Source organism: Chelon labrosus, assembly GCF_963514085.1.
Source record: "Chelon labrosus genome assembly, chromosome: 5".
Classification (NCBI taxonomy): domain Eukaryota; kingdom Metazoa; phylum Chordata; class Actinopteri; order Mugiliformes; family Mugilidae; genus Chelon; species Chelon labrosus.
The window spans coordinates 8,083,730-8,096,828 of record NC_140341.1 but is presented as its reverse complement, the minus strand read 5'-3'; the positions used below and the strand labels follow the sequence as shown (position 1 = coordinate 8,096,828).

The window sequence follows — 13,099 nt, the reverse complement described above, 5'->3', positions numbered from 1 at the left end:
TTTTTTACAAGTGGTTTTTAGGAGAGTTTTATTTATTTATTTTTAATGTACAACTGAGCTGTGACCAAGCACTTTCCATTGTGGATCAGGAAAATCTATCCAAGCCTACTTCAGCATTATGAATATAAAGAAATTCTACCGAGGGTTTGACTAATTTTCATGTAGAGTAGGTCTGAATTTCCTGTTTGACCTAAATTAATATAAAAAGGAAACTATTATTAAAGTATTAAATACTGCCTTGTGGGGAAAAACACGCAACACATCTTGATATGTGTTTTTTTTTTTCTGCAGCAACACGTAGCTGGAGTGCGGAGGTGTTGAGAAAAAGGTTTTATTTATATCCCCTTCCCCTCGTCATCCCACTTCCTCCTCCCCGCGGGGGAGCAGCCCCTGATGTTACCTGACGTTGTCGTGCTTCTGGATGTAGATCTTGTGGAACATCATGTCTTCCTGCTTGGCGTTTATGTCGGCTTTCATCTCCATGGCAACGTGGCGAGGGAGCACTGAGAGCAGGAGACGTTCCTGCGGGAGGAGGGGAGAGCAAGTTCAATGCACAATCGCGAGCGAGTTAAGAGGTGCAGGCCGTGTCCGTCTGATGGGAGGCAGCGTGACTAACACACCGGGGTAATGGTGATGAATGGAGGCCCACATTAACGCATTTTCCTGTCGCTAAATCAGCTGGTGGTAAAAAGAAAAAAAAAATCTCCTTCTTTGATAGAAAACTTGTTAATCTGCTAATGTGCGAAGAGATTACTTTTCCCCAGGCGTGATTTTCTAATTTTGTTATTTAACCCACAGCATAAAACACTGGCTTTGACTTGTTCTGCTTGATCAAAGAGCTTTTTCTGTGTGTGTAGAAATAAAACTCTCATCAAACTCAAGCTGGAGTTCTTTAAATACACACATTTATAAATGATGCCGCTTTGAAACGTGTGCACAGATAGAAACAAAACGATTATAATGGAAGTTTAAGGAGTTATCTTTGAAGGCCAGCTCCAGCATCAAAGTCAGGTGACTGATGCCGTCAATCCTGGATGACGCTAACGATGCCATAGCAACGGCAGCCGGGCATCATGGGCATTGAAGTATTTAGAACTATTCATCATGAGCACAATTTACCATTGTACACAAGTGGCGAAGAGAGCATTGGAAGTTTTTGTCCAATTTCTTTTTCACAAAATAACAACCAAGGCCTCGGCGATGATCGTAGCACCTGTATCTGAACGCTGCGATTCGTTAGCTGCAAAATTGGTGAGGGAGGAACGCCTGGCTTACTGTAAGGCGGCTCGCTTTGCATCTTAACGCGCGAGAGGTGGCAAAGTTGTGAAAATAATAAGTAAAATCACTCCACCGGAGCAAAAACCAGATACGCATGATACAACAAGTCAAAGCCAAGCGTTTTAAATGTTTTTAAAATGTTTTAAGCTGCGCGTGTCTGCATAAACGAATAAAAAGCAAGTTATTTGGAAGTTGTAGTCTTTAATGACTGGCTGTGATTGTGCCTGAATTTCAGCGTGCAACTTGCAGCTGCCACTTATTTGTAATTCAGGTTTGGCAGAGGAGCCAGATTAACAGCTTTGGAAGGGAAATGCATCACTTTTTAAATGGCACAAGCAGATGGAGACTTTTTTAGAGGTTCTCCTACGGTTGCTAAATCATCAAGTGAAACTTTCAAATGACACTTGCACGGGTATGTGCCTGGAAATGTGCATATAAACACTGCCGCCTAACTGTGCGTCTTTTTGTGCATGTGAAATCTGTCTAATTATTATCCTTTAATACAGCAGTATGTGTCATATAGCCTGTTTTCTTTATGACGAATCAAATACTTTGTGCAGGACGGCAACTTTTAAATGGTCAACAGGAAAGCATAACCCTTGTGTGCACTTTCTTAACTTTATTTTATCAACAACGTTATGCCTTTTATACACCCCCCACCCACGTATCCTGTCACCCAAAAAAATTACTGCGCTTCCTCTGACCTGCTGCTGGTTTTCCCTCTGGGAGTGGAGGCGAGCTTGGATGCATTCCCTGGTCTCCTGGAAGGCCTGCCTCTGGGAGCCCTCAGCAGGGTAATGGGTGCACACTCCCACTATGTTGGTACAGGAGAAGATCAGCACGTTGGACACTATCTGTGGGGGAAGGTGTGAGAGAGACAGAGAGAGACAGAGAGAGAGAGAGACAGCACCTCCGTGTTAGCCACAGGTCAAGGAGTCAAACAGTTGAAATTCACCAGTTGAAATCCTGCAAGAGGCATTTGTCATTTCACTTTGGATCCACTTCCTGTTTTTCTTACAGCTGGCTTTTGACCAATCAATCAATCATTTATCACTGAATGTGTAATGAGCTTAATATGTAGTCATATCAACGTTAAATATGATATTGTCCCTTAAACCTGGGGTCAGATATGATTACAGAAAACAGACAGACATGCACCTAGAATAGAAGAATGGCATGTTCACTTCAAGACTTTCATCGAGGTCTCTGACGTGGCCTCTTTTTAGAGTGTTAAACAGTGTCAGCGTCTCAGGAGTAACTGTGTTTTGTACTGCACGTTTTCCTCAAGTCCAAGCAAAGCTGTGAGGCGGTAACGTGAGAGCGGCTCACATGGCAAATGCACGACTTGCGGCTTAATGTACAGCACCGAGTTAAGACTCTGTAGAAGCGCTGTCCAACAAGCTACTGCAAACTGAAAAGAGAAAACCGTATTAGCTTCCAAGTGATCTCTGGAAAGAGCTAAATCACTGACAAAATAGTGAAATCCTTTAATTTTATGGTACTTTAGTGTGTCTAGTCTACATCTGCAAGAAACTATCTGGACTGGAATTAAAGTACATTCATTTTAAATTACCTGACTGGTATTTTTTTCAATCCACTAATAATTTAAGTCATTTTCAAGCAAAATTCCTGCATTTTAACGTGTGCTGTGTCACTGTCTCCTGTTTAGGAAGCAATTTTAAAAACTTTTCATCAAACGAAAGTAGGCATTTAGAAGACTACTTGGATTAGGCTGGGCAATTGTTAAGTATTTTCTGATGTCTGTGAAGGTTCTCAGTCGCCCAGGTCATGGTATATCCAAGATTTTTAAAGAAAGGCAACTGGACTTGGAGACATTTCGCCGTTCGTCCAAGTAGCTTCTTCAGTTCTGAAGGATTGACACCAGTCAGGAGAGTTTCTGATGGGCTACACCCACAGATGTTCCAATTTAAACGCCCCACCAGTCCTTCAGAAACTGGAGCAGCTACTTGAATGAGCGGCGATACGTCTTCAAGAAACTATGCAAGTTCAGTCTGGGTATTATTTTCTGATATTTTGCAGACTGATAGTAGACAACGAGCAAACAAACTATATGCATGTGCGTGTAATTAAAACTTAACGTGTACGGTAGCAATGCCACTGAAAATAAACCTATTCCACCTATTGTAGGACTATCATGATAAACTCTTCTTCAGCAGAGCCTGAATGAAAATGGAGAGTACAGTATATTCAGACTTTAAATATGCTAAGATATGAATGGTTTGGCCATTAGAAGTGAGAAAGACAGCGAGTTTGATGTATGTTTTCCTGGCCTGCAGCTGTTTCGTCTTTAACTTAAGAGTACAGCGTCCTTTGTTTCCATTAGCTCCGTTCGTGCGCCTCCCTCTTCGCAGCAGGACCGGGGCGTCTCAAGACTCTCTCCTTGATTTTGACCACATCCAACAGAACATCTCCGTGCAACCCTGACAGGACATCGTCTTTCTCATTATACGACTCAGCAGGGCCAGAGCCAGCTCACATGCTGCGAGATTGAATGTTTGTATGTGAGTGCATGTGATGGGACAGAGAGAGAGAGAGAGAGAGTGTGCTTATCTGTGAAATTGGCGCAGAACAAACTGACTTCAGCTTATATATTTTAACTTATCAGAAATTCTGGAAATCTCCGCCATGACATGTTGTTCCATTACATCATGTATTCCTACAACACTTTCCAAAAACAGGGCAAAAAGTACAAAAAAATAAAGTCCTAAGTCCGGAATGTGAAGGCTAAAAAATTTAAGTTCACTTTCAAAAAGGCCAAAAACAACAAGTTAACACCATTAAATATCCTGAGCTTTATCAGTACTCAGGGCAGGATGTCTACATTACAAAGGCTACTGATAAAAAATATAACGCCGTGTGTCATTAGCAGATTTACAGTAGGGAAAAAGAGATCATTCCATTAACAAACTAAACTGGGCCAAGGAGTGAGCCCTGAGGAACCCCTTGCAACATATTTTAAGTACGTCATGGTCTGGCTGCTAAGGCTCTCACTGCATATGATTAATAAAGACTGTGTGACATGTAAAATGTACATCTTTGGAAAACTCAAATGTAAATCTGTGAAGGTTCCAGGTCATGGTCATACTCTTTCAGCGTTTTTTTTTTTGTTTTTTTTTTTTAAATCAAACGAATCTAAAAAACCTAGTTTACTATTTACCTCCTTTAACTGCGTTTCTTAAACGTCATATAAAAGAGAAACCTGGTTTCTGTGGGGAATTAGAGATACCTGATTTCCTCAGCCAGGGAGAAAAAGAAGGTTTCTTGGTCATGTAAATGAGTAACGAGTTTTTTGATCACACATGATAAAGGCTTTAGATGTTTCGCCGTGAGAGCAAAGCAAAAGGGGATGAAAGGAAAGATTATACACGATTACACATGCAAAGACGCATTACTGAAAAGGAAACACACACAACTGCTTTGAGAAATCTGAATAAGTCAGGTTGCACAATGCACACGGTGACACACACACAGAGATCAGGAAGTCGCGTATGATATCTCTACTACAGCTAAATGAGTAAGAGCGAGACTTCCAGAATAAGAGTCGGGGAGATGACTGGTTATTGGTTATGTACCCACAGACTTACTACATGTAGACGCTGTCCAATTTCCTGTTTTTCTTTTGTGTGTGTGTGGATATATGACTACATAAGCTAAGAAAAAAGACATCTGTGAGAAACCCTGTGCTGGGACACACTTGCATGTCTGTGCCTCACTAAAACCTGATCTTTTTAATTTGCAGAAAATAGGTACCTCCGGGTTTCAGAGAGCCCGTCCAAGTTTCCACCTATCAAACAGCTTGCAAGCTGTCATGTGCCCAAGGCACCGGCGCTAAAAGACATTGTTTCCATTCAGTGCCAGGCATACAGTGAGTCCTGGGACTGGCAGCCAGCAGCAAGCCAAAGCCAGCGGCCCATTCTTTTCATTTAATGGGCTGAATCAGCCAGCTGAATCACATTAACACCACGGGCCTCTCTGTTGCCGGAACAAACTGAACAAACACAGCACGTCTTTATCAAGTCAAAAACCCCTCAGCAGGTCTCCATGCGAGAACGAAGCACTCTCGGGCGGAAGAGTAACCTGGGCTGGGAGTGAGGCACAGCCGAGAAAAATAAAGAAACAAAGTGTGAGGCAGAGAGAGAGCGTGGTGAATTTAGAAAAGGTTACTCTTTGCTATTTCTGCTTCTTATCCGGCTGAAACGCTGTTCCGCTGAACTGGAGGACACAAAAGACAAATGACTTTTCAGATAAAGTTCTGTCTGACTAAAAGTCATGGGTTTTGAGCCTCGTCCAGAGAGGCTTATCTCCTATTATTTTTTCTTTATATTGGCTCTTTGAGTATTTGCTTTGACAGTGCAAATTGTGTATAATATGAAGGAGGGAAACTTTAACAGAACATTTATTAGAACTTGTGGAAAAGTGTCTTTGAGGTACCGTATCTCTACAGGAATTCAAGCAAAAAACATTTTTATCATCCCGTAACAATAAATAAATAAATGATGTTGTACTAAATTCGGGTTACATCTGTGAGCGCAATGTGAATATTCGTCTAGCCAAACTCAACATTCACTCGCATGAAACACGTTTAAAAGAATGGACGTCTGAGCAGCTGTGCGTTGGCATGACGGTCTCACCAACAGAGAGAAGCATCAGGTCATTAAATCAGTTTTGTACACATGTATGAATGTGTTTGGATTATGCAGCTGTATTAAGTAGAATGGGGCAGTAAGTCAGCCAACATCCCATGATAAAATACACAACTTTCCCAAAATAAGATTCAATAAACTACTGAATTGAAGTAGAATTTATATTTTTTGAACAGCAGTATTTTAAGTAAGTGAAAACCATTGGCCATCTTGTGACAATTCAGTGTTCTGCTGGGAAACTTTTGGACGTGGCATTCATTCATGTGGATGTCACTTAGACATGTACCACCCACCTAGACCAGACCAGACCAGGCACCCCCACCCCATAGCAATGACACTTCTCCATGGCTGCAGCCATCCCATAGCAGGACAGAACAGCACAAGGTGTTGACCTGGCCTCCAAAATCACTAGATCCCAAACTGATCAAGTATCTGTGGGATGATCCACAGAGACCCCTCCTCTCAAAGGCTCCCCACTAACATCATCCTGTTTCCAGACACCACAGGACACCCTCAGAAGGCCCATGTCCATTCTCTGATGAGTCAAAACTGTTTTGGAGGCACAAGGGAGACCTACACAATATTAGGAAGGTGGTCATAATGTTATGCCTGATTGGTGTGTATATATGAGAGTGACCAGAGAAGTCAGCTCAGGCCTAGAATAAATGTACATGCATATATAAATACAGTTAGACAGTAAATCACTTCAAGACTTTAATGTAGTTTAGTCACATCTCAAATCTTTCGTAGCCTCCTTGGTGGTGCGTCACGTGAAAAATATCCTTGTGTGCCGGGTTTTCAGTGAGGAAAAACTCTTCCTGATCTTCACATCTGACTTCATACGATGTGCAACCTCACTGTTTCACTGGTGCTGATGGTGGCAGAGGCCTCCATTAATCAGACGATTACAGAAGCAAGGACACACGGGAGTAAAAGGTAGAATACCTGTGGGACTGCCATTAGGCAAACAGCTTTTTGTGTGTGTGTGTGTGTGTGTGTGTGTGGGTGTGTGTGTGTGTGTGTGTGTGTTACATCACATTTTTCCTCCTCAGCTGTTTTTCTGTCCTCAGCTGCAAAGTCATCTGTTTGCGTACGTTAATATCGTCTGCGGCCGCTCGCCCGGGGGCGCCGTCCCTGTCACAGGTACTTGGTTATTTGTGAGACTTTGAGCTGGATTTATTGCGCCCTGGTTGTTTTTTAACCGTTTTCTCTGACAATTTGAGGCCGTTTCTGGTTCAGCAGGTTTTGAGCCGCATGCAAATGAGTCAGCGTTAAAACAATATACTCGTGGATCACTAAGGGAAAAGGAGAATATGATTATGTATGGATAGATGTGGATGACACTGATTTATAGACACAGATTATCATGAGCTTTTTCCCATTCCATTTCCTCTCCGTTACCCTGGGGATCATCTCTGGGTATTAAAACGTGGGAGCCCTGTTTTTCTATTCTCTCTTTCCGTCTGTGGTGAGGAAAAGCCCATAGGTTTCCAAATAAGGCCTTGGTGAGTGCTGGCTGTATTAATAGCATTAGAGTGCTGCCGGGGAATATTTGTATTGACCTGTTGAAAGACTTTATCTGATGCATGCCGTTTCTATGGCAGTGTGGGGGCGGGATGCTGCGAGGACTCTGCGGAGCTCCGCGCGCAGCTAGAGCTGGCCGGTCAACCCCACTCCAGGTCGCGGGAGACCGGCTTTCAAAGTCAAATTAGGACAGTTTCAAACATGATTTAAATCCGCTATCCTGTGTTTATTTGTTTTTGTTCAACCACACAGACCTTTTTGCTTTAGCAGTCCACTCTTGTCTTTAGGGGCTCATTAAAAACTTATTACAGCAAACATCGTCAATTCGGACTTGTTGGTGCGGTCCAAACCTAAATTTTCTGTAATTCTTTGCAAAAGTTTAGTCAGCCAAGCGTCATTTAACCCCAAATACACTGAGAGTTATGTGCAGTCAGGGCTGTAGCTTTAAAGTACTGCAGTACAACATTAAAAATTATATTATAGTATTAGTTTAGAGATTAACAGTTTGGCAGGCAATTGGCCTTTTAACTTTTGGACGCACCAAACCAACATCAAGATCTACCGGCTACCAAGGCTGACCGCGATGTTGCCTCAGGTCTCCTGGGTCTAGGCCAAGACCACAGTCAACGACAAGCTGGCACAAACGTTCTGCACAAGCATGAAAGGAAATAACTCTTCATACCAGCAGGTGGCAGTAGTCTGTATTCGTCATTCAAAAGGGGAAACTTTAAGAGCTACTATTAGCTGGTAGCACGTCTGTGAAGGTTCCCAGTCATCTAGGTTAAGGTATATCCAAAAGGCGTTTAAAAAATGGCAACTGGACTCAAAAAAACTGGAGGGTTTTTTTTGAGAAGAAGTTCCACCACTCATCCGAGCAGCTTCTTCAGTTCTAGGGGACTGGTGGGAAGTTTGAGGTTTAAATAGGAAACTCTGTGGGTAACCCATGAGAAACTTGCTTGACTTGTTTCGGTTGACAACCAGAAACTGGTGCACCTAATTTCCTCTACCCGTATCTAGCCGTTAATGGAAGTCCCCTAGAACTGAAGAAGCTACTCGGATGAGTGGTGGAACGTCTTGTCAAAAAAAAAAAAAAAACCTCTACAAGTCCAGTTGCCCTTTTTTTAAACGCTTTTTGGATTAGCTAGGAGGCAGGAAAGCTAAGAAGAGCTGGACTTCTCTGAATCACGCTGGTCTATTAATTCCTTCATTTTGAACATATTAGATTAAGGTTAGAAATACACTGATCAGACATAACATTATTCCTAATATGGTGTAGGTCTCTCTTGTGCCTCCAAAATAAGTTGTGACTCATCAGAGAATGGACATGGGCCTTCTGAGGGTGTCCTGTGGTTTCTGGCAACAGGATGTTGTTAGTGGGGGGGCCTTTGAGGGGAGGGGGCTCTGTGGATCATCCCACATATACTTGATCAGTTTGGGATCTGGTGAATTTGGAGGCCAGGTCAACACCTTGTGCTGTTCTTCATGTTTTTTTTTATGAGTTGTTCCTAAAGCGTTTTTGTATGTGTTCTTGTGTGAGGGAGTGTCATTGCTATTGGGTGGGGGTGCCTGGTCTGGTCTAGGTGGGTGCTACGTGTCTAAGTAGCATCAACACCAATGAATGCCAGGTCCAAAAGTTTCCCAGCAGAACACTGAATTGTCACAAGATGGTCAATGTTATTTACTTCACCTGTCAGTGGTTTTAATGTTGCGGCTGATCGGTGTATAATGGAGAAATTATTGCTTTATTGCCTACTAATCAAGCTATAGCTAAGCTAAGGACTATCACGGTTAACTCTCACTGGAGGTAAATGAGCAAGAAACAACCAAACAAGAAAAAGACCTAATTATATCTGTTAAGTCACCTCATTAAAGGCACAGTGATAGCAACCTGGAAACCTACCTGTCTTGTGCCTCTGTGAATTTGTGCACAGCATGCACATGTATATAATGCAGGTGACTAATAACTGCCAGCAGAGACCATAAAAAAAACAAAAAAAAAACAAAAACCGTCACTATCTACCCAATAGTCTCAGGTTTTATCCACCTACGTCTCTCCCACACCTTTCTTTTTCAGTTTCTTACATCCACCCAGGGTGTCAAGTTTCTCCTCTACTTTCAGCAGACTTCTCGTATATACTATCAGAGATGCCCAACGTGGTATTAATGGTGGACACAGAGTATCGCAAAAGCTAGAGTTTTGTTTAAGAGAATGAGGCGGACAAATGTTGATCTACTATAAAATCAGCGAATTTTAAAAACCCAAATTACCACAAACTCTCGGACCAACTTTTTTTTTGAGCAAACCTCGGTGAAGGAAAGAAATCAGGCCTCTGGTCACCGAAACGATACGCCAGAGCAATTTTAAATTTTTACTTCTGATTAGATTATTAAATATGATTAGAAGGTGTACAGCCACTTGCTTTAGCACACTGAGGCGCATTGTGCGCTTTAAGGACAAATGCAGGTCATGTGCTGCATGCTGATTACTGCGCGCAGCCCGCTGCCAGCGCTCGTTCTGCGGGGGCAATGTACAAGAGGGTGAAAGTCTCTCACGTGAGAGCATGCAGTTATTTGTTGCCGGATTTGCGAGGGCCGTCGGCTGGTATATTAATGCCTCTGTAACCGGGAACAAACCCTAAAGGAGTCGAACTGCATGAACCAAAGACGGTTTTGGAACATAATCACGCATTTTTCAACGTTTTAACGGAGGAATGCGAATAGAAATAGCCGGGACTCATCCATTAGCCATTTAAAACTTAAACAAGCAGTAAAGTGAGGCACCAGTAGAAGACACTGTTTCTTTTAGAGGACGGTGAATTCCACATGCATCCAAACATACACATATATATATTCTTGCTAGCTGAATGTTTTTTGTCATTATAATACTTCCATGTGCTGAACACTTTGTTCACTTTGTGTAATTCTGTCATTTAATAGCTTTTCTATACATGTAATCTTCCCAAAGAATACTTCAAGGCATTTTTTTTTTAGCATACAGCGTTCCTCCATTCCACGTGGAAGCCAGAAGACTAGAGAAAATATGAGAGCCACCACTCTTTATGCAAGTAGTTTTTCACCTGACTGCTCCAGTATCTGCAGATAAACCTGCACATATACATGAAATTTTGACCAACGTAGGGCAAAGTATTTGCATCTCAAGCGGTTCATGCTTGAAATTGGTCTTTTCACAAAAGTGTAAATCAGTGACATGTCTTTCTCAATATACACCAATCAGACACAACATTATGACCACCTTCCTAATATTGTGTAGGTCTCCCTCGTGCCTCCAAAACTGTTGTGACTCATTAGAGAGTGGACATGGGCCTTCTGAGGGTGTCAGGATGATATTAGTGGGGGGCCTTTGGGACCTATAGGGGCAGGATCATCCCACAGATACTTGATCAGTTTGGGATCTAGTGAATTTGGAGGCCAGGTCAACACCTTGTGCTATTCTTCACGTTTTTTTTTAGTTCATCCTAAAGTGTTTTTGAGTGTGTGTCTGTGTCAGGCTGCATCCTGCTGGGGATGGCTGCTGACATCAAGGAGTGTCATTGCTATGGGGTGGGGGTGCCTGGTCTGGTCTAGGTGGGTGGTACATGTCTAAGTAACGTCCACATGAATGAATGAATGCCAGGTCCAAAAGTTTCCCAGCAGATCACTGAACTGTCACAAGATGGTTAATGTTATTTACTTCTCCTGTCAGTGGTTTTAATGATGTGGCTGATCAGTGTGTTGTTTCTGTTTCTACAATTTCCTTCCACTTGTGCCCTGGCCTGTCATGTGGCACCTAAAGTTTGCTGATTTCTCCCATCCACTTGTTCCAGCTTCTACGTTAAGTTTTCCTAAACTTTTTTGCAAACTTTGCACAGCAAGTCGGACGTGTCAAAACCGAACCATCAGCTTATCAGTGAAGCAACGCGACCACATTTATTTAGTCTAATTTTGTCAACTTCAGTGGCTGACATTAGTGAAGCTAGTTGTGCACCAGCAAAACTCAGACTACATCACTACCAAGGACTGTTTGGCGTTTGGGCAACAACAGAAGGAGGGCTTATCTAGATTTTGCAATTTAGCCTTTTTTTTTTTTTTCATCACACAAAACTCAAATTCACTAAATTAATTCAATATATCACCAACATCTAAAGCAGAATTAACTTGCATTTCAGCCAATTAATGTCTGCAGAAAACATAAAGACAACCCGGACCAATGATCAACGTATTGTCAGAAATTATGGCACAAAACGGGAATCCAGAGAAAGTTTGCTATGATAGAAACGTCAAATAGAAAAGCATCTTGTCTTGATAATGTTAATGGGTCCTGACTTTAATTCCCGTTCCCAAAAACTGAGGACAAAAATCATGACCCAGACTCTTTGATTCTGAACTTCTGCATGTTCTCAGACATCCGGCGTCAAGGCTTTTTGTTGTTTCCAGACATTACAACAGACTACTCAACATTTATTTCTTTAGACAAATGAAAAATGCCATTTAACAGAATTTGTCTCCAAACCGCTCTCGAGTCCTGCTTCAACACAGTGTCGCCAAACTGCTTCCCAGCAGTTCTGACCGCTCACAGGAGATGCTGAACTCCTGATAACCGAAAGGTCATTCCGTGAGTCATGCCTTTGAAGAAGAAAGACGAGCCCCACCGACGGGCAGAAGAAAAAGCATGTTTAATTTTTCATCTCGTGCTTCAAAAGACTAGAGACAGAGAGGGGACACTGACTAACTGGAGATTCTCCCAAATATAGAGTCCGCATTTCAGCACGGGTCATACGGGAGACAGTGCTGCCCGGCACTCTTTGATGTCAACACCTTACACTCAAATCTATTTTCCTCCAACGCTTTGAAAACACTCACAGGAAGCAAATGCATTTTTAATAGCGATGTAGGCCTCTGCAGCCTCGGCGCATCGATATCATTCATTCATTCATCTAACCGCTTGTCCAGTGAAGGGTTGCGGATCATCGGGCGAGAGGCGGGGTACAACCTGGACAGGTCTCTAGTCTATCAGACACCTACGGCCAATATAGAATCACCAATGAACCTAACGAGCATGTCTTTGGACGCAGACACAGGGAGAACATGCAAACTCCACGCGGGAAGGCCCCAGTCGGCCTGGATGTGAGGCATCAGTGCTAACCACCACTCCACTGTGCCGCCCGGCGCACCGATATCCTCACAACTTGCTGGAATTCCAAAGGGAGCCGGGAGGTGAAAGACTTCACTCGCCGTCTCACCTCAGGCCTCGGCACCAACGCAGCCTTATGAAACGGTCTGAAACAATAATACAAATATCCTGTAAAAGATTCACGATGTTACTGGACAAGCCCGGAGATTTTTCAGAGAAAAAAAACGGCGTCCCCCTGTCTGCCTGAATGATGAAAGACGACGAGAAGCACTAATGTGCGTCCTGGGATGACTCCTCCTGTAATAATGCCTGTCATGCATTCCCCGCAGGCAGACCGACTTCTTTAACGCACAAATAGGCAGGAGAATGTAAGGAGTCGGCCGAGACAAATCTTAAAACTACAGCATGACTGCACTCATAGAACGGCATGAACGGCAACTTAGCAGCTCTGGTTCTCTGTTTTTGTCTTCAGGTGAAAGTGTTGAGCTGTGTCACCTGTGTT

General features: G+C 42.8%; 1 protein-coding gene across 1 annotated transcript in view; it reads right to left on the bottom strand.

Annotated features, from left to right (window-relative positions):
- The window catches only part of LOC311488485 (adenylate cyclase type 5-like), a 49,976-nt gene extending 47,819 nt beyond the window's left edge, over positions 1-2,157 (bottom strand). The window contains exons 1-2 of the mRNA XM_084545220.1: positions 1,983-2,157; positions 401-522 (exon numbers count right to left, since the gene is read on the bottom strand). Of these exons, the coding sequence (XP_084401346.1) occupies positions 401-483 (83 nt within the window). The 5' untranslated portion in view covers positions 484-522; positions 1,983-2,157. The remainder of the gene's footprint in view (positions 1-400; positions 523-1,982) is intronic.
- Between the last annotated feature and the right edge of the window lie 10,942 nt (positions 2,158-13,099).